At 41.9% G+C, this 22,581-nt stretch overlaps 2 protein-coding genes across 13 annotated transcripts in view; one reads left to right on the top strand and one right to left on the bottom strand.

Annotated features, from left to right (window-relative positions):
* LOC125162014 (uncharacterized) overlaps nucleotides 1-22,581 on the top strand; it is a 184,841-nt gene that overhangs the window by 21,223 nt on the left and 141,037 nt on the right. The window lies entirely within an intron of this gene.
* Nucleotides 1,525-22,572, bottom strand: CA1H5orf63 (chromosome A1 C5orf63 homolog). 2 transcript variants are annotated; one of them, XM_047852588.1, is made up of 5 exons: nucleotides 22,506-22,572; nucleotides 12,842-12,895; nucleotides 7,724-7,844; nucleotides 3,283-3,339; nucleotides 1,525-2,133 (listed from the first exon to the last, which is right to left on the bottom strand). In XM_047852588.1, exons 3-5 carry the CDS (start codon nucleotides 7,835-7,837, stop codon nucleotides 1,963-1,965), a joined length of 342 nt encoding a protein of 113 aa, XP_047708544.1. In that variant the 5' UTR covers nucleotides 7,838-7,844; nucleotides 12,842-12,895; nucleotides 22,506-22,572; the 3' UTR covers nucleotides 1,525-1,962. The 2 variants fall into 2 exon arrangements, with proteins under 2 accessions (XP_047708544.1, XP_047708549.1); XM_047852593.1 differs by having other exon boundaries at nucleotides 22,478-22,527.

The raw sequence follows: 22,581 nt of genomic DNA on the forward strand, positions 1-22,581 counted from the left end.
CCTAAGGGGAAATAGGACACTAAACTGACTGAGCCACCCAGGCACCCATATTATCTCAGTTTCTGCAGGTCAGAAGTATGTGCATGGTGTGGCCGGATTCTCTCATCACAGTCTCAGCTGAAATCAAGGTGTTATGCAAGGCTCCGGTTCTCATATGGAGCTCAGGATCCTCTTCTAGGCTCACTGATTGTTGACAGAATTCATTTCTCGAAGCTGTAGGACTGATGTCCACATTTTCCTGCCAGCTGTTGACCAATAACTACTCTCGGCTCCTAGCAGCCACCCACAGTTTCTTGCTATGTGGCCCCACTAGGCAGTTCACAACACTGATGCTTAGGCCAGCTGGAGCATATCTCGGATTTCTTCTGCAACCAGCCAGAGGGAACTCTGCTTTAAGAGGGCTCACCTGATGAGATCAGGCCCAACCAGGATGATCTTCGTTTTGCCATATGATGTAACATAAACACAGCAGTGATATTTCATCATATTCAGTGAGTTCCATCCACACTCAAAGGGGGAAGGAATTATACGAGGGTGAGGGTTTGCTGGGGTCATCCTAGAATATTGCCTGCCACAGGGCTCAACAAATAATATCAAATAAGATGTGTCCCAGAAATTTGTAAATTATAAACAGTGCTATTCAATTGTAATGTTTTTTTTTTTCCCTCTTGTCACTTTGGAAGGCTTTTTAAGTTGCTTCCAAATCTGTGTTGAGTACAGAATCATCGAGGATGTTGTATGTGACATAATACAAGGAGGTCCCTACAGTGAGCCCAGGTAGCACTGGAAATTCAGGGTGGGTAGCAAGACCTGGTCCAACAGCTGACTGGCTACATTACCTTAGGCTAAGTCCCTGAAACTCTCTGAATGTCAGATTTCTCATTGTGTATGAAATGAAGGGGTGGGACTAGACCGTGTATAAAGTTGGCCAGCTCTAATATTCTACAATTTCTGAGACTAAATCATACTGTTCAAATTAAAATCTAGCCAAGTGACTCACAATATCCAAATTCATTAAAATAGTTCACAAAAGAATTTCATTATAGATGAAATTACAGTGACGTGATTTTAAGAGAAAAAGGCAATTTTGTTTTAAAGCGAAGCCGTTGCTTTATTGGTCGAACCTGCCTAAATATAAGTCAGGGTACACAACCACATTTTTAATACTTTACCTAAATGGTGAAGAATATTGTCTTTAGATGACATAGCTATCCAGTTATGTCCAGAAGTGAATTTTCTCCAAGATATTAAAACCTGATACTGTTTTACAATTTGAATTAACTCAATTGATGACGAGTGAATAACTATCCAAGGCAGCCCTCAAATATTATGAATCAATTCACTGACTACGTGTAAAGCATGTTAAGATTCTTATATACATTTTGGAGGTTTAAATCCTTCTTTTGTCTTTCTCAAATGAAGTCTTTTTCACTAGGATAATTACTCTCTTCTACCCCCCAAAAAATGAATTCTAATTTTAAACAGGTATTATTAAATCCCACTGAAATAGGCTTCATGCAGATGTATTTGTTAAAACATCCTTTTATTGACTGTGCACAGTTATTAACAATTCACATTTCACTTTATCTACTGAGTAGAAGAGCATTTATTCTTTCATTAAAAAGTTAAGCCCTTAGGGCAGCAGCAGGGATGCAGAGCCTTCTTCCTATAAACTGTACCATCCAGTGTGCATGTGAAATGCTTCCATATTAATACAAAAAGGAAGAATAAATAAAACAAACAGACCTCTCCCACCCTCCATCATCCTCTTCGCTGCCAATACACTCCTCTTATTTTATAAAATGCCCACAGGTAAACCATTCCCACATTGGTACAGCCACCAATTGGAAAAGTAATGTCACCATTTATTGGGCACCACCTGGTCTAGAACGTCTGTAGGGTGTGTGAAAGGCCACAGTCATGTCCTCAGGAAGATGCCATCTGGACAGAGAGGGTGGAGGATCATAAACCTTGCTGCTCAAGTTTCTGGAGCTGCTTTTCAAGTTTTGAGATGTCTACTCGATGCATCATCAGAAACTGGCCATTCAAATGAAAGACGGGGATGTCAAATTTATACCTTTGATACCAAGCAGAGTTTTCTGGAAGTGTGATGTCCACCTCCTGTAAAATAAACTGAAACAGAGACAGACTAAAGCTCTGAATTTTGGAGACCACGGAATGATACAACAGCCACAGTGCCAACCTGATGCCCAGACTTGCTCTCATGTGGAGGGGTTTGCTGTGGTCTGAGGTCCCAAGTGATCTCATGTCCCTGATTTCCACAACTTGATTGATTTCATTATATTCCTTAACTCTCTGTTTTGCCATTTTTCTGCCACACCTGTTTACATTCAGCGTCAGGTCACTACTCCATTTCCAGTGAAATAAAATACGTCCCGACCGGGAGGCTGAGAATCAAGACAGATGTGCTTTGCATGTGAGAACGGGAAAGGTGTCATGGTTTGCTGCAGGAAAACACCTCGATGGAAATGACAGAGTAAGGTAAAAGGAATGCGGACAAAAGTTTAAAGAAAGCATCAACATGGCACCTGCTAGTTAGCTTTGATTCATATTAAGAGTCAGAGTAAGAAAACCAGCACTGCTCAGAGAAAAACACTTCGGGGTAATGAGTTTTGTGGAAATTAGCACTGAAATCTCTCTCTGAAGAATAGAAAGAAAATTTAAATGAAAAATCATTTAATTTCTTCCTAAAGAAAGGATCCAGGCAAACACTCTATACTACCTACGCTCTCCATTCCATGTACATAAAGCCACACTCTGGTAGGCAGGTTTCCCCAGCTTTTTGAAAGTGTGCATCAGGCCACTTGGCTGTTATGAAAGACCTACATTAGTACCTGTTTTGCTACCTGAAAAAAAAAATTGGAAAGGGATTTTTGCTTTCATGAAAAAAGGTGAAAGGTGAAAAAAGTGCTCAGCGTTTGGCCATTCTAGAGTCACGGCGCACCGTGAGCAGCGAGAGTGGTGCCGCCAAGCTCCTTCCCCGCGAACCTACGGCAGCATCCAACATCCAGCCCCGAGAGCTTTGAACTGTGTCTGTGAGCATCTGTGCTTTACCTCGGTTTATTCTGTGCATCCTTTAGCAAGATGTGTCCTGAAGTATCGGGAAAGCCTGAGAGAGGTTATATTTTGGGTCTGGGAATGCTAAAAATTTTTTCTACATAAATTAACGTTAAATGCTCCTTTGCTTCTGACCACTTTGGCATATGAAGGTTGGATAGGAATGCTCTACTTGCAGATAGCGGAGGGGGAAACTGGTGTTACCCTGTTTTTATAAGCCTCCAGCACTTCCTTGGCTTCATCACAAAGGGGGCATGGATCCTACAGGAAGGAAAAAATAAAGCCATTAAACCCAAGGAATGACATGTAGCCCAACAAAAACCACAAGAAGCAGATTATGTTTATTTTAAAGGATTTGTTTTTTCACCAGGTTAGTTATACTGTTTTATTTCCAAAGCAAAACATTGCCATAGAATCCTATAAATAGCTAGAGTTTCACGGTAAACGGGCTGTCAGCACTTTTTAGTAGTTTTGATTTTTCACAATTAATAAATCTACCTATACATAAATGTATACACATATATACTAAATTTAGATGCTTACATTTGTTACACATGTATGTGTGTGTACATTAATATGTACATATCACATATACATACACATACATGTGTAACAAATTAAGCATCTAGATTTAGTATATATGTGTAAACATAGATACATACACAAACACACCATAATTTAAATGCTTATATTTTTTGTTACTGGCTTTATCTAATTCATATTGGGGAAGATTATCTTTCATTGACTCTAGTCCAAGGGCTTTGTCCTTCCTATGTCAGGAGCACTTTTCTGGCCTGGCTAACATGACCATAATAGCTGAGAGTCTGGTTTTGGAGGTGCTGAGCTTTGCCTGCCTGATTTTCCTCATCAGTCCACAGGAATAAACTCACTGAGATGGAGTTAGATAGTGATTGCCCCACCTTCAAAAAGGGAGAAATCTCTATTTACTTTGGTCATGACTGTACCAACTCTTCAATGGTTTTCCTTTTTTCTCATTACAAGCATCAGTAATAAATGTCCCAGGTTAATTCTCCACTATAGGAGCAAGCAACTTTTAGTGCCTGTTGTTGTTTGTATTCTTTAACCACCTAGTAGAGAAATCTGTTTAGAATGCTATGGATCTCTGGCAGATTTTAAAATCTTCTCAGCCCGAGACTCTATGAACAGCGACTAGCTATAGGTTCTCTTGCACGACCTGAAAATAGACTCAACGTTACTGATGCTTATATAAAACCTGCTTTTTAACATGACAGGAAGAGGTGAGCTGTTATATAAAAGAAAGGCCCCTCCTCCAGCTTAACTCCCAGCTTGTTTCAAAATAAGGACCCAGATCCTCAAAAGGCAGTTTTTCTTCAGAAGGGTCTTTCTGGCCCTGACTTCCTGCTTCAGAGAATTAGGCTCATCATTTATTATGAGCATCATCAATAAACAGATTATGGATAGTCTGTTATGTTTCAAGATAATCATGTGAAATTTTCTGAGAAAGTTACAAAAAATCAACATTTTTTTTTATTATTTATTTTGAGAAAGAGCGAGAGAGTGTACAAGCTCACGTGAACATGGGAGGGGCAGAGAGAGAGGGGGAGAGAGAATTCCAAGCAAGCTCTGTGCTGTAAACGCAGAGCCCGATGTGGGGCTTGATCCCACAAACCACGAGACCATGACCTGAACTGAAATCAAGATTCAGATGCTTAATCAACTGAGCCACCCAGGCACCCCCAACAGAGGATTTTATTTATTTATTTTTAAAGTTTACTTATTTATTTTGAGAGAGCAAGAGAGAGAGCATGAGAGTTGGGGAGGGGCAGAGAGAAAGGGAGAGAGACAGAGAATCCCCAGCCGGCTTCACACTGTCGGCATACAGCCCAAGGTGGGGCTTGAACTCATGAACCATGAGATGAAGACTTGAGCTGAATTTGGACACTCAACTTAGCCACCCAGATGCCCCCAACCAAGGATTTTAAAAGCAGAAGCAAAACAGGAACAAGCTAAACTACAGAAGGACCAAATATACCAACATTTTGCTTTTATAATAAAAAACTCCATAGAACCTTGATCATGTTTTCTGTTTTTGTAAATATGAAAATCTGAGCAAGTTATCATGTGTATATGTATTTTTGTAAGGAAAGGTTCATCAAATTTTAAAGAGGCCTGTGAACGGAAAAAGACCAGTGGTCTGGACCATTCAAACATCCTTATCTAGGACTTTCCGTGACACCAAAAGATCACTTGTTCACTCTGTCCCTGAAATACAGTGGACATTTGTTGGGTTGGCCATCCCATTCCCCTTTCTGGTAGCAGGAATTCTGTGCTTTTGCGTCACAGAACCCGCTCTCAGCAGTTGCTGACGTCATCCCTGAACAAGAAGGGTGGAACAGTTCACTTAGGCTGAGTCCATCAGCACATCCTCTCCCTCTCCCCGATTGACCTAGGCTGAGTCCATCAGCACATCCTCTCCCTCTCCCCGACTGACTTAGGCTGAGTCCATCAGCACATCCTCTCCCTCTCCCCAATTGACTTAGGCTGAGTCCATCAGCACATCCTCTCCCTCTCCCCGATTGACTTAGGCTGAGTCCATCAGCACATCTTGTCCCTCTTCCCTATTGACTTAGGCTGAGTCCATCAATACATCCTATCCCTCTTCCCTATGAATGACTCAGGGATTGGCCAATCTTATGGCCAATATATGCCATATGGCCAATCTAATTGGCCAATTATATGCCTAATGACCTGAATCAAGGATTCATTACAAATTTTAAGCTAAATGGAAAATTAGTGTGGTTTTTTCCTTTTTTCTTTTTTTTTTTTTTTTGCAAATGTTTTTGGCTAACTTGTCTTTTGTTCATACTGACAAATAATGCAGAATTGTTAGGCCGAATGAGCACCATTAGCCTTAAGGGGTTATTTTATTTTTGTGGTTAATTCTCATATGCATATATGGACACAGATGATGAAATATTTTTATTCCATAATTTCCAACAATGCATTATATACTTATGGATATAAAGAGAATTATAAACTATAGCCTCAACAAGAAATTCAATTTTAAAAAATGACTTAAACTTTACTATTAGACAGCCATCAAATATTTTCAGATTGCTAAAATGCCTGAAATCTGAAAAACCTAATAAACAAGAGAGCTTTTTTGCTTGAATCAGGACTATTATTCACTAAAGTTAAGTCCATTACCCTGTACTTTATTTCTTTCTTTGATTATGGGTCACACAAAGAAATGTTAACTAGCAAAAGGAAATTCAGCAATGTTTGTATTATAAATTTCAGGGGGAAAAAGCTCTTAAAAATTTTTTTTTTTAATTTTTTTTTTCAACGTTTATTTATTTTTGGGACAGAGAGAGACAGAGCATGAACAGGGGAGGGGCAGAGAGAGAGGGAGACACAGAATCGGAAACAGGCTCCAGGCTCTGAGCCATCAGCCCAGAGCCTGACGCGGGGCTCGAACTCATGGACCGCGAGATCGTGACCTGGCTGAAGTCGGACGCTCAACCGACTGCGCCACCCAGGCGCCCCTTAAAAATTTTAAACAGTGGTGGCTTCAAACTAGTGTTAGGGATTAGAAAACAAGTACAGTCAATCCTTGTTATTTGTAGCTTTACTATTTGCAAAGTTGCTTATCATTGAAACTTATTTGTGGTGCTTCTGTGGTCATTCAAAAATATTTGAGGACTTGCACAGAGAAGTGAAAAATCTGAGTCACTCAAAAGTGTCCATTCCCAGCTGAGGTCAAACAAAACAGTGGTCCCCCTTATTGTTTCAGGTCTCCTACTGTCAACAAGTGTCCTTTTCATGATCTACTGACGGCCATGCTTTTTGCATGTTTGTACTTTTTGTTGATTTTGCCACCTAGAATGGTCCCCGCACACTGCTGAAGTGCTTTCTAGTGTTTCTAAACACAAGAAAGCTGTGATGTGCCTTACAGAGAAAATATTGTGTTATATAAACTTTGTTCAGGCATGAGATGTGGTGCTCTTGGCCATGAATTTGACGTTGATGAATCAACAATATATATTAAATAAAGTGTCTTTAAATAGAAACATACATCAAACAAGATTATGTATTGATCAGTTGACAAAAATGTTGTGACCAGAAACTCACAGGAATCAAACCTTGTATTTCCCCTGGGAGGAACGGTTTGGTGTTCACTAATTCAGTGTTTGTGGTGACTTCATAGAACATAGCTACCACGAATGAAAAGAATTAACTGTATTTCTAAGTGATATATTTATAAACATCATCTATTCTGATAGTTCTTTCTTCTGACATAGGGATCAAATGACTATTAAATATATTAGTTTACTCCCTGAAAATGGTGAGACAGTGAGGTATCTGGGTAGAAAAGAGAGTATGCTGACAGTGTGGCGCCTACTTGGGGTTCTCCGTCTCTCTCTGTCTCCCTCTGCCTCTCCCCTGCTCACGCACACATGCTTTCTCTCTCTCAAACATGAAAAGAAAAGAGAGTAGTACGGTTCTAAGTGGATCTGAAAACTGGAGGAGCAGGTCTGCGGAAAGTTTGTTCCACTGCTTTTCTGTCAACTTTTTTCCCCTTTCTTCAATGTACAATTCTCTTCATCCAACATTCTAATACTTTTTGTTTTTGAAGTAGTAATTTTACTTTTTCACTCTGTACCTTTGTAAATAAGGTCAGCACAGGCAGAACAGTCTTAGAGGCAGAACGATTTCTCAAGAGGAGTCGAAAGGAGTATTTGGCAAGTTGCATGCTATTTCCTTGAAACCAGAGCATCTTAACTCTGCCAAAAGAAAAATAGACCAGTAAACTTACGTGTCCTAGATTTTGCTGTTTATAATATGAACAGTAAGCTGCAAGCCTCTGATGGAATTTAAAGACTTGAGAACTTCTTGGAGTCCAGGAGTGTCAGAGAGGCCCAGATGTTTGGCAAGTCTCCACACTGCCTGAACATTCAGTGTATTCCAAACAAAACAGAACTTAGAATGGGAAAATATCCATATTTATGGATGAGCTGTGTGCCTAATCACTTGGTTTCTGCAAGCAAACTGCATGGGTTTGTTCATTTGAATACAAAATTAAATTTCACCTGCAGATTGTGCCAGCATCCTGATTCCCTAAAATGTGGAGGTTTCCTGAGATGGTTTTTATTTGCAGAGATAGCTTATCTTATTGGCAAGCTTTCAATGACACACAGCCACCTTCATGGTAAAGGAAACAGTAATTAAGCAGCACAAATCCCCAAATGAAGGTTAAGGCTGTTTTTTAGGATATCCATATCCCCCTCCCCCACCCCCTGCTGCAAAAGATGGGGAAACACAGAACAGTAGTAAGAGGAACTATAGGGGAGAATTGGGTCGAGTTGACTTGTCAGAAACAAAGATCTACTCAACTCCTTCAGTATTTTAAAAGGAGATTGCCATCGTCTTTTAAAACATACACAAATGTACTGGTGTTACTACTGGAGATACTCCAATACGAACAGCTTGGTAATAGCAGCATGTCAAACACTAGGCTTTGAAGCTCCCCCATCTTGCTACTTTTCTCGACATAAGACAGCCTACTTATTCCTAGTTATTCTACTGAGCCTCCAGCTTTGTCCTTAAAACTACAAATATGGTAATTTCACTTTTAAAACACATATGCACTGTTGACTTATCATTAATCAATATTCTCAAGACGAATTCATTCCTGGGATATCCATTTTTTAACTTTGCTTTACTCTTTCTCTCCAACTTCACCTCACCTTCCCTTCCTTATCTTGGCACGCTGCAGCCACAGAGATTCTCTTTTGTTCCTTGAATACCCAAAGATCATTTCTTCATCAGGATCTCTGCACTCGATGTCCTTTTGCATAAAAAGCTCTTAGGTAGCTTCTCATTTGTCCTGGGTCATGCTTTAGTGACTGCCTTACCAAGGTTGACTAGCCCACCACACTGCATCCTTATGCTTCACTATAGTTTTATCTTTTTTTTTTTTTTTAATGTTTACTCATTTCCTGAGAGAGAGAGAGAGAGAGTGAGAAAGCAGGGGAGGGGCAGAGAGAGAGGGAGTCACAGAATTGGAAGCAGGCTCTAGGCTCCAAGCTGTCAGCACAGAGCCCGACGCGGGGCTCAAACTTATGAACTGCGAGATCATGACCTGAGTTGTAATAGGATGCTTAAGAGACTGAGCCACCAAGGCGCCCCAGTTTTCTTTTATCTTTTACTGCCTGAAACTATTTATTTACCTCTGTGTCTCTTCTACTACAATGTGAGTGCCATAGGGGCAGGTACTTTCTCACCCCAGTGTCCCCAAGCATCTGCAATTAACTTCGCACATAGTAGGTGTTCAGATATTCGTTTGAATATTTAAGGTATTGGAGTGAGTCTTTCTCTACCTCTTTGTCTCACCTCTAACCCTGATCAGATACTCATTGTGCACAGTGGTCACTAATTAAGCAGATCACATGTCATAGCTAAAGGTTAGTGTTCCTCAGGGTGCCCACAAGACTATGGGCACTACGGTTGGTCCCAACCCTTTCACCACCAACTCATATCTCTGCCTGCTCTATTCCACAGAGCATGACTCTTATTAATTATGTGCTAATCTCTACTGCTGACTAGGTTTCCTAGTGTAAGATTAGTCTTAAACTCATTCAAACAGAATTATATGATATTGGAGAAAAATACCATCTCATGTCAAACTAATGTAAAGACCAGAGGACAAAAAGATTGGATTCTGATCTGTAACACAATAATCTTTCCTTCACTCTTAAACTGGTAGCCTTCCACTTGTCCCTGGATCTCCCTGCTAACTGAGTGATCTCCCTAACGCATAGGAGGGAACGTGATGAGCACTGTGCAAGGATCTGCTACTCAGCATTATTCCAAGATGGAAAGTAGATCTAAACAGTTTCACAGTACGCTGTGCTACTCTCAACCAAGTGGTAAGCCCTGGCATACACATTTTCTATAAATTCAGCAGAATCAACAACTCCAGTACGTAAATGTGGTTGAAAACAACAGCTTCCAAGCATGGCTTTGTCTACACATGATATAAATGAGGAGGGAAGGTCTCTGTTTGCCATGTTTACTCTAGGTAACAATTTCTCCCCCGTTGGTTTTGGGAACCAAAACCAGGTTGGGTGTAGGTTGGGAAGGCCCTACACCCACAGTGGCACATCTTCCTGGGGAATGGAATTTAAAAAGGTGTACTATATGAAGGAGAAAGGAAACAAAATATTAGTTTCGTTAAAGACAGAACCACAGATCTTAGAAATGAGAAGGATCAGGCCCTCTATGGCAGTGACCTAAGACTATCACCAGGATAGTGAACTGTACCTACATGCTTCTGGTGGAGGGGTTTAAGATTTACTGATGTCTCGCTGGTAAGGAAAAGAACTTACTGCTTTTACCTAGCTGAGTTGAGATGTTAAAGGCTTTAAAAAAAAATTCACATTCACAATGGAAATCTGCTTCGGTATTTCCAACATGACAAAACACAGCATGTGGTCTTGGTTGCACCCAAGACAAATAAAACCTGTCATAGTAAACAGACATGCTATTCATTCCAGATTTGCTGAAATATTTGTTCACCCAACCCAGAGAGCTGAGTCTTTAGTGATGCTACAACCATTCTATTTAAAATTAGTTCTCTTTCCTTTATTAGTCTCCATCTCTACCTTTTCTCATGTACTTAATCACTTAAACATGGCGTATTTGTTTACTGAGAAATGCCTTACTTAGCATTATGTAATTTTACTACCTGTGTATCTTCCAAATGTCCTAAGGCACATGCATTTTACCACATTGTTAAATTAACTTTTTTTCTTTGTAAGCACTATAGGAGAATATTATATTAGAGTATGATATGAAAAAAAGCTCCCTATACCTCTCCTAGGCAGAAATAAGATATTAAGGCTGCAATTCTGAACACTGGAGTCCCCTTAGTTTTAGAAATAAATGAAAAACGATATACTCCAATTGGAACTCTCTAATACTCTTCTTAGAATATTTTACTAACTCTGTAAACCCTAACACTATTGCTGTCAATGTCACACTCACTGAATCATGCCTTCTTGAAGTAAAATCTTAATATGGGCTACTCTGTCAATGTGACATTTTCATTAGCTCTATTATTTTTGAACAGTATCTCAGCATTCTAAAAAAATACTCTGAAAGGCAGTCTCTGTCTGTTAGCTCATGACTGGGAGAGGACAGCACCTTTTTGATTATGTCATTGAATTTAGTCATGAAACTTGTGTCCTTATTACATATAGACACAATTTTATCCTTTGTATTTTGTTACATGCCTCTGTGATATGAGCAAAAAGAGCTGTGTTCATCATATCAAAGAAGCACAATTGGGTCACCTTTGTCACAGACAAAAAAAAAAAAAAAAGTAAAAGGCCTAAGACTGGATTTAGAATGTGCCTAAAACAAATTCCACAGCCTAACAATAAAGATGGTGACTCCTGCTGTTTCAAGTCCACTGCTGCTCAGAGGTGTGGATCACCCTGAAAGAGAAAGGGAATGCCGGCTTTTCAACAAACTGAGGCTGACTCCAGTGGTCTTTATGGCGGAATCAAATACAACATGGGGGAGGACTGATTGGACCCATTCAGCCCTCCCTGAAGCAAGATAAGGAAAATAACTTAACTTTATAGCATTTTCCCTGTGAGGCACTCAAGGGCATACTATTAAAGCAACTGATTACAGTACAGAAAGAAGCCAGGGTTGTTGGAGCCTTTATTAGGGATTATTCATTTCTTGCATGAGGAGCTGCCCAGACTCGGGCTGTGTGTCACTTACGTGGGGTCCCTGGATTCTTCAAACACTGCGTGTGTCTGATTAGAAGGGAAACAACATTGTTCTCGCCTGAGTAGAGAAACTGACCTTCACTGACCAGAATTTTTATTTCATACAAAGAACCTTTTGGCACGCTGGATCTCCAAGCTCACATGATCCCTCATCAGCAAGCTGCAGTGTTAGTTCATGTGCAAAATGAACAAGTCTGTCTAAGCCCACGTACTGCCTTGGTTATTAACAGGTAATGTTGGAGCTTCTTTGCAAGAGTATAATGTAAATTTAATGCTGAGCTGACATTAACCAAACACTATTACAGTAGCTCTTGCTGAACCTGTGTTCCACAAGGAGGGGCTCGGGGCTTCCATTTAGTCATTTGTGCCATATGAGATGCTAAGTCCTCATTTCACATTCATTACCACCTGAGTATAACGTTCCTATTTTTACCCAAATGACTGGAAACACACGTGTGTATGCACGCACGCACACACGCGCATGCACACACACGCACCACACACCTCTACCGAGAACAAAAGCCCATCATTTTAGATGACTGAAAGTGTACGTAATGAGGTGAGGTTGCTCTTAGGGGTCTTGTCTGGTCATTGGGCTCGAGCTAATCCAGGGAAACAGGGCCACCTGTTGCCTCGCCAGTGCTCCTCTGTGTCACCTGTGTCCAAGCCTCCTCCTCTCCAAACAAGTGGGAGCCCGGCCTGGGCTCTTGGGGGATGAGGACAGGCAACATAAAGGGATGCAACCAAAGCTGAAAATGGAGCAGATACTGTGAGGCATCAACCCCAAGGGGCGAAGCGGGGCTAGAATGAGGCTACAGGATAGAAGCAGAGCTTGGGGCCCTCAGTCACTGGCATGGGTGGGACCGCAGGTGCTCGGCTCTTCAGCCTCGGCAGTCAGAGTCCCAGGCCAGGGGAACTGCCTAAGCCCTGGAGCCAACTGAGGCAAGGTGTTGCAACAAAGATCCGAGCTGACCACCCACCTGAGGCCCACTGGCACGTGGTGTCATGCTCAGCTTCCTTCTTCTCTTCTTTTTCTGAATTGAGGCACAATTAACATTTTATTAGTTTCAGGTGTATGAACATAATGATTCGATATTTGTATCTCCCATGAAACAATCAACACAGCCTCTTTCTGACCATGGAGTTGGACTGCTGATTCAAGCCCACACAGCACATGAAACCATACGTCATGGCCCAGGCCCGGGGAACAAGAAGAGGCCTCTCACACCACATGTCCACCTCCCTTCCTGCAGCTTCTTTTTCCAGATTTCGGTGCCAACAGCTTCACCACATAGGGGGCCAGAGAAGGCAGTAGAAAATCAGTCCCAGAAAGGAATGACTGGTCACATGAGTGCCTAGAGACAAAACCCCTTTTTTTTCCCCTTCACATTACTACCATGACTATGGGATTTCCAGGTATCTGGATGTCTCTATTTCCCTGTTTATACTCAGTGGTGCTATGTTAATTTTCATTCAACACACCGTTCTGGTAAGTCCTTTAACTCTCTCAAGCGTGGGACTTGCCAATACAGTAAGATTACAATTTCACTGAAGGTATTTACACCTACCACTTAGTACAAGTGTCCTGTCCCCATATCCCACCTCCTTCAAATTCTCAGTAAATTAAGCCATTTTTTCCCCTTCATCCCGCTTGGTGTTTAGCCCATTTCTTTCCGCCCAAGTAAAACTCTCATGTGGAGAAGTCACCTCCACACACTAGATACCAGCAGCAAGAATAATAGAGGGATATACTTCAGCGGATTCAGGAGAAGGGAGTTAAACTCTTAACTGAAACAATATAAATACAGGAGGGATTACAACCGGAACATTTAACGGCCACCTCTAAATGCTGTAAGGGAAAGGAAAAGAAGAGTACTGTGGGCTGAGATCAGAGGTGGCTTCACAAGAGTAGGATCCTAAATCATCTCGGATTTGGATATGTACCAAAAAGGGGAAACATCTCAAAGCTGGGATTAGACACAAAGGCGCTGTAGTACGAATGCCGTGGCCTGTTTGATGGGAGCCACTGAAGAGTTTTAAGCGACAGAGTGATATGATAAAAGCTGTGTTTTGGAAGACTGATCTAACAGCTGCATTCAGGATGGACGGCAGAGGAAAGGAGGACAGACAGAGGCAAGTAAGAGTTGAGGTCAGTTATGACAGCCTGGGTGTGGGATGAGAGTCATTCAATAATTATCTGATGTTTTCCAGGTGTTACATGCTATTGTAGGTGCTGGGTTCAGTGGTGACCAGGAAAGCAAGGTACCTGCCTTTGTGGCATCCATATTCCAGTGATGCTGCAAACAATATCAGATAGTGACAGGTAGAGGAAAGGGAGTAAGGCAGGGTGATGTGATGGTAATTAAGGCAGGTCCTTGAAATAAGTACTCTGAGCAGGTGTTGGTTTTACTGAGACCAAAGGCTGAGAAGGTGCAAAAATCTGAAGGAGAAACATTTTGGAGAGAGGAATACGAAGTGCAATGGCTTTAAGGTGAGGACAACCTCAACTTACTGGGAGAAACCAATAGGAGCATGTGGCTTAAGCACAGTAAACAAGGAAGGGGATAGGACTCAAAAATAGTCTCTGGGGGGCAGATCACCTAAGTCCTCATGTGCTATGTTGAGGTTTTAATTACAGTTAGATTTAGAAGAAGGAAGTGATATGATCTCAAATACATTTCCAAAAGATCACTTTAGCTGCTGTGTAAAAAATGGATGGGGGTGGGGGACAGGGGCCCGTTAGGGGGCCACTGCGTTAGTCAAGGTAAGAAAGGATGGTGGTGTAGACAAGGACAGAAATCGGGCCAATAGTACTTGGCAATGAATTGGATATGAGGGATTAAAGATGACGGTAAGAACAATTCCAGTTTTGGCCTTGAGCCTCTGGTGGGTGGCAATGCCATTGACTAAAATGAGGAAAACGGAGGCACGTACAGATTGAGGAGTATATGGGACAGCTCTATTAGGGACAAGTTGGAGCTCATGGAGAGAGTGGCTTCACAGATTTGGTATTCAGGAGAGAAGCCAGGGCTCAAGATAAAAATTTGAGATTCTATCAATTTAGGGACTGTATTTACAGCTATGGAAACAGATGAGATCATCTGTTTAGATAATCTGGAAATTAGATTATCTGAATGATAGAGAGAAAGAAGAGGGCCCAGGACAGATCTCTGAGGCAATCCAGCATGTAGAAGTTGTGTAGAGAGGAGCCAGCAAAGGAAGCAGAAAGAAAGATTGGTGAGTTACGATGATACCCAGGAAAGTGTGTCATCACAGAGGCCAAGGGGAGAAGGTGCTTCCAGAACGAGAACAGGAGTAGTGAAAGACTCTACTACAGATCAGATGGGATGGGTCTGATGTTGCTTCAAAGCAGTGAAATCTTCCACCCAAGGCCTACCCCTAACATGAACTACCTGTCTGGTTTTTGCCTAAAATAACATCTTAACTAAAAGTGTGTATTTCTGGTGAGGACAGAAGTAGTGGATTGCAGAGGAGTGCAGGTAAACGTTGCTTGGGTAGCTTCAAAAAGAGACAATAAATGTAAAAAAATCTTTGGATAAGTTATAAAGCAGAATAGAGAAATCAGCCTTAACTTTATTACTAAAATGATACTAAAAGTAAGGTATTGTTACCAAAAATTATGATGCTGATTCTATTGACTAAACTGTGCTTTTACTGGCCTCAAGAGGAAGATTTAAACTTCTACTATAGCAGTCTCAGAAAAAGGAAATTGAAAAACTGAAAAATATTTCAAACAGAAATAGCCGAAAACTTGAGATTGTGGACATTACTTAAATAGGAATTTCTAAGACACGATATTGCTGATTGAACCAACATATTTACCTTCTACTCAGGAGGTCACTAAGTCCAGGTGAGACTGGCTGTCTATCTAGACCTTCCAATACCGTGGCACCAAATATTGGTTTAGCTTCCTCGGGCTTCAGAAAATAACAGAACAGGGCACTGAAATGTACTTTTGAGACGTCGAGGTTTCCCCTTGATAGGTTTTAGACAAAGGCCAGTTCCTTTCCAGTTGCTTTTTGCGATACTTGCCATTATATTTTCAAAGATTAAAAAAATTTTTACCAGTGATGTGCTTGATGCATGTCTATCAAACAAGCTGCCTAGGAAATGGTAAAGCTGGATTTTATTGATCTCTCAAGACAAAACTTGTTCCAAAGTAATTCTGAATAACTTGTGTAGGGAGGGTAAAATACCTGTAAATAAACACAGCTCCCACTAAATCCTCAGTTGGGCGGTGGGGGGGGGGGGGGAGCACAAATGGGTAATTCCTCATTTAGAGTTTCAAAAATCACTCTTAATATAGAGTTTCGGCTGGAATTCAGCATGTTTGAATTCCTGGGTGCATTTCTGGGCGAGGATTTCATAGACCTAAACCCTGAAGACAGGCAACTGCCACTAATTAGCTCGGAGATGCTGGCAATTTGTCATCCGTTTAAGCTTCAGTTTCATCAGCTGCACAACGGAAACACGACCCCTTGTCCTGTTCCCTCATTTTACAGACAGGGAGAAACTGTGCCCACAGGCTTTGATATCAGATGTCCTCCTGATCAGAGAAGGGGCATCACACGCTGAAGAAATGGCATGGCAAATAGCCCGTGGCTTTGAAAGGCCCTAAACAAAGAATCTAGAGTAGTTTTTAACCAGACCATTTAGAGAGGACCAGAACTCCCACAGAGATCCAGGCAGAACTGCACGCTGGCTTCTCCAGCCCCTCAATCATAACCAGGAAGCCTTGGCATCGGAAAAGACCCAGCAGAGGAGGGGACGTTAGCATTGCCAGGAACTCGTTTTGCAACTGTTGGAGCCTCTGAGGGGGAAAAGCGCCTCCTAAAAGGCAGAATGATGTATGTTTCTCTCTTACTATTTGACACATTTAAAAAATAATTTTTAATGACAGACCCCTGTCATCTCTGAGCTCTTCTCCCCCTCCAGAAGCACGCTTTCGTTTGCCTCGCAAGCCGACAAATGTGAGATGGAAGGGGAGAGGAATCCTTAGTGTGAACAAGAGTTTGTTTTAGAATCTCTGGACCTCAGCAGTCACACTTTCCAGATCATTGCTTTTAGAGCAGTCTGCTCGGTAATGGGGTTGGTGCACATGAAAATGTCAGGGAAGGGTTTGCAGAGGAACATTCAGCTGAGAAAACCAAAATGAAGAGGCTAATCAGAAACAGCAGTGTACTCTTACTATACATTCCCTCTAGCCCCCGGAGGTCCAGAGGGGATTCTGGACTAATTCCTGTTAACACAATAGGGCTAGGACACACTGCACCCCTCCTCTCCTCCGAAAGACACTCAGTCAGCGTCTGGCCCGGAGCCAGAGAGGCATATTCTGAATTCAGAGCGTGCAACAATGTTGAGTACAATTACGACATAATGGCTGCAAACTGTTCCTGAAAGCCAAGAAAACCTGAATGATGTGGTTGGGTTATATCATACATGAGGGCTTAATAGAGTTTAAAAACCAATTTGAAAATTTCTTCATTCCATAAAGATGGCATTAAGATGAGGGCAAAATCATTCTAGTTCAAGGGATGGGAACAAAGTGCATAAGGACTTATGCTGACTCCTTTCCACATTATCCTTCTTAACCAAAATGACCCATTCCCTTTGAAGATATCTGTGATATTTAATACTGACCCAGAAAGAAGGCATTTTCATTAAAGTATCTTAGTTTTATTGTACCCAGCTAGTAATGCCAGTTTCCTTGCTATTTACAAAGCACACAACCCCATTTCCAAAAACAACTCTCTGCCGTTCAAAATCCATCCATCCAGGCAGTGTCTTCCATTCATCACTAATACTCTACTATTTCCAATTCATCTTGCCAAAGAGGCAAAGTTATCCCCATGACCACACAAGAGCTGAAAAGATGTTTCATTCATTTTTAGCCATTTTGTAGCAAGTGAGTGTAGAACCTCTGAGTTACTAAATCCAGCATTTTCATGGACTTGTGATATCAACAATACCTAGACCTGCTCAGTCTTGATGTTGGAAACAGTGTACCCGTGAGGTCATGCTCCCCTAACCCTCAGTAGAGAAGAGTCTGTAATCCTCTGAATCCTACTCTGTGACAACATCTATCATGGAATATCTTCATATTTCGGAACTGGGAGGTGACTTTGCAGATCCCCTTGTTTTATGGATAAAGAAACTAATGTTTAACTGAAGCCTTTCACACTGCATTTTTTTGGTTCTTATATTGGTTTTCTATATTTTTTCCTTGAACAATGGCTTATTTTTATACATAATGAGACCACCGCAGAATTTCCAGAATGAGAAGGCATCTCCAAGTTCAACCTCCTTTCTTCCCCACCCCCCCAAAAAAAATCTCAGCAAGCTTTATACATAAATCCTCAGAGTATAGCAGATGAGATATCGCATTTTGTTTAAAGTTTAGTTTAAAGATGGAGAGTGAGGAAAGGCTCAGCTTCAGACAGCAGAATTCTTTTATTATAAGAATGAGGTTTGGTCTCTAAATCTAAGAAGATAAAGATTAACTTCATTTTTGAACCTGGAGAAACAGAGCTGAACTTAGATCTCTCTCTCTCTCTCTCTCTCTCTCTCTTTTTTTTTTCTCCAGTCTAATGTCCTAGGCTGCCTCAGCTGACTGAATTTCTATTAAGTAACAGTATCCTTCCTCCTGGCTCACTGGAAGAACTATGTATTTTCAAAAGTAAAGAATTAATAATCAAATCATTGAAACTCATGTCCTTCCTCCTAACTAAACTAGAAGCCATTTCCCCAAGATTTCATGATTAATATGAAAAAGTACAGGAACAAAGAAAGGAAGTTCATGTGTTTCCAGAAGTAACATTCTGGTTTCTGTGGCGATCCCACCAGCAACGGAAGGGAGCAGTGTGTCCCACCTGCCTGCCCCATGACAACACAAAAAGCTGTCAACTTTGAACTCCTTGGGAATGTTAGCAAAGTAGAGAAGATGACTGTGGCTTTCTTTCTGTCGTATTTGGGCAACCTAGCCTTAAAATAATGACCATACATAGATCCTCTATCCTTAAGGCAGGACGAAACAAAGATACTAGCGCCCTAGGTAAGCTAGCAAATTAGTATGCCTTCAAAAGGACACTCTTCAAATATTTGCTCAACAGGTCTTTGGGTGAGGAGTTGAGCATGGCAGGCTGGATGGAGGGTGGAGACAGCGCTCCTGGAGCCTTTCAGCTTGCATATTCCATTCAACACAACCAAGGCCCTGCAGCCGATCAGGTCATATCTCCTTGGAAGGCAGTTTGGTGACCGCAGACATACCGAGATTCTCAAACATGCACTTCCCCACTCCACGCTGTTCATCAAAACATTAGTAACTACCGTATTTACACTGCATCTAGTAATCTCTTGAAAGATTACTGTTTTATATTCCTTTCTCTACCTGTTGCATTTCCAATGATGCTATAGATCCAACCTCCCTTCAGAGACAACTGTCTTTTCATTTCTAAAGCATGTGCTGAGTGTTTGCAGCGTGTCAGGCACTAGAAATGTAAGTGTCAAGATGCTTTCTTTGCCCGTAAGGACCTCACACTTTGGGCAGAAGAAAGATTTACAAACAATGCAATACTGCAGTGATGAAGCCTACAGTAGTAAAACAGTTGTTAGTTGATACTACTGGCGAAATGCTCTGAAATCCTTGGAGATGGATACTTTCTTAAAACAAAAGATATTTTGAGTTTTGTTCTGGAAACCCCATCTTTGGTAAGGATTAGGATTGATGTTTTCTTTTTTTCTTTTTAATAATTTTTTTAAACATTTTTATTTATTTTTGAGAGACAGAGAGAGAACATGAGCAGGGGAGAGGCAGAGAGAGAGACACACACACAAAGAAACGGAAGCAGGCTCCAGGCTCTGCACGGTCAGTACAGAGCCTAACGTGGGGCTTGAACTCACCAACTGTGAGATCACGACCTGAGCTGAAGTCGGACGCTTACCCAACTGAGCCACCCAGGCGCCCCCAGAATTTATGTTTTCATGACTCCATTTTCTTGTAACTGGGATGTTAGGGATGTGGGATAATTATATATGAGAAACGTAGCCCAGACATCTCATTTTGCATATTCTTTCTCAAATGATTTTGTCCCTTGAACTTGCTGTGGAGATGGATGAAGGAAGCTTGCCTAGTCCCTGCTACCTGTGTGGATCCCTGGATCCAGATGGTTTCTTCCCTTCAAAATAATTGCAAACGAGATTAAAGCTGCATGCAGGAACTATCCCAACTGGCTTTTGGCTTCCTCTGATGTACACCCCTTAAATAAAATAGTGGCAAAATTAGATTTAAAATAACGAGCATAGAAACCTTACTATTTGTACCATATTACCTCAAGGTCTTGCCATGGTGTGAAACCCCGAACCCTGGCATTAGAGTAACTGAATGTAGCAGCCATCTAGAGTATGCACATGTTATGAAATACAAAAACTTTACAAACAAAAAATAACTTATTTTGAAGGCCTATCTCCACACTGCCTCTGGTACTTAAAGGTACAACAGAGCTAGGCATCTGGAATAAAATAGAAATACAGTCCAGTAAGTTCCCAACTTGGAAAATCCTCATTTCTATTACCTTACCTGCCATCAATCTATCTAAATAAAACCACATAGCAACATTTTCTTCTAGTGAAGGAGACAAAAATAAAACTGATTCTTCCCCAGCAAGCGGCTACTACTGACCACAACAAGCATGAAGAAAGGAAATCTGGGGAGTTTGCCTGTCTAAAGCACCAGCCCCACGAATCTTAATTTTCACAACAGTACCTTTCTGGTTCCAGGCAATTCTTCAGCAGAACAGAACCCAGGTTATTAGGCTATGACATTTCACACAGAAGCAGGATTTAGCCCTGCCTTATCCTGATATTACCATAATCACTCAGTATTTCCAGAGGACACATCTTTTTCCAAGTGTTTTAAATCTCAATGTATACAGCTCCAAATAAGAACAAAGAGCTTCATATGCATTTTCATAAGTTATTCCTCATAAAATTACTAAATGAGAAGACTGCGGCCTGTAATAGCTACCTCAACTTGTACAGTGCCATGCACACTGAGACATGGTTCCAGTATGTCTCTTAACCAGTAACTGTTTAACCAAGGCAATGTATTACAAGAGCCCTGCTTATGGTAGGAAATGTGCTAGAAAGTGTTGGGGGCTTAACAGTTCCTAGACACTATCCCTGTTAAGGAGGAGCTTATAGCTTGTGGTCAAGCTGGGCCACACTGTATATATATTTATCTTATTTTATTAAAAAATTTTTTAATGTTTATTTTTTGGGGAGACAGAGAGAGTGCAAGCAGGGGAGGGGCAGAGAGAGAGGGAGACACAGAATCTGAAGTAGGCTCCAGGCTCTGAGCTGTCAGCACAGAGCCTGACGTGGGGCTCAAACCCACGAAGCAGGGGATCATGACCTGAGCCGAAGCTGGATGCTTAACTAAGCCATACAGGTGGCCCTGTGTATGTATGTATGTATGTATGTATGTGTGTGTGTGTGTGTGTGTGTGTATGTGTGTGTGTGTGTATATATGAAATACTTTATAATAAGAAACAAGAATAAAGATCATCCAGGAAAAACCTTGTTAAAGACAGCATTAGAAACAGGTACTTTCCTATTCATGTTAGTAATTTCACCGGGACTTCTTTACCTCTGGACCTATTAAAAAACTGTATGAGGGGTGCCTGTGTGGCTCAGTCCCTTGAGAATGGGACTCTTGATTTTGGCTCAAGTCATGATCTCACAGTTGTGAGATTGAGCTCTCCGCTCTCCCACTCCCACTCCCACTCCCAGGTCATGGAGCCTGCTTAGGATTCTCTCCTCCCTTTCTCTCACTCCCAGCCTCTCTCCAAAACAAACAAACAAACAAACAAACAAACAAAACAAAAAAAACCCCTGCATCTTGTGGTATTCATCAGGGGTGACCAACAAGGCTAAGTATTTGTTGAGAACTGTACAATTTCTGATTTAGTCTCACATTGTTCCCCACCCAGGGGACGGCTTTTGCCAGTAAAGCAGAGAGGTCCAGAAAGCCCCGGGACTCACAACGTTGCCTACGGCACCTTTCAACCTTTTCACCCTCAATTAAAGGCCAACATTGCTGCTCAAAAATATTTATTTAAAAAGGCAGTCATGTCTGCGGGCTGCCAATTGAGATTATATTGCCACTTTAGTGAATTGACTTAAACCCAGGACTGGGCATCTGTGAAAAACTGGAAAGAGAGTAAAGCTGAGATGTTTTCTGCTTTTTCTTTAAAAAACGCCTTTTCCCGCTCGTTACTTTGTTCACTTCCCAGAGCGCCATCGCACGCGCCCTCACACACACACACACACACACACACACACACACACACACACACACACGCGCGCGCGCGCGCGCCAATAGTTCCCCCCCCTCCCCCCCCCCCCCCCACACACACACGCGCGCGCGCGCCAATAGTTCCCCCCCCTCCCCCCCGCTGAAGTTCATGGATTAATGGCTCCCGGTTTAATTAAGTCTCCCCTAACAACAATCGAAATCGGCAGCGCATGGCACAGCCAAGGGCTCGCGTGCCCCGCCTCCCGCCCGCGTGCGGGTTGTGGGCGGGGATGTGAGCGCCCACCTGCTGCCGCCTGGCCATCCGCACCCACCTGAGCCGCCCGCCGACTTCGCCGCTTCCGCTTCGCGCCCGGCACTTCCGCCCGAGCCGGCCCGGCGCCCGCCCCC

This window comes from Prionailurus viverrinus, chromosome A1 (genome assembly GCF_022837055.1).
Source record: "Prionailurus viverrinus isolate Anna chromosome A1, UM_Priviv_1.0, whole genome shotgun sequence".
Taxonomy (NCBI): Eukaryota; Metazoa; Chordata; class Mammalia; order Carnivora; family Felidae; genus Prionailurus; species Prionailurus viverrinus.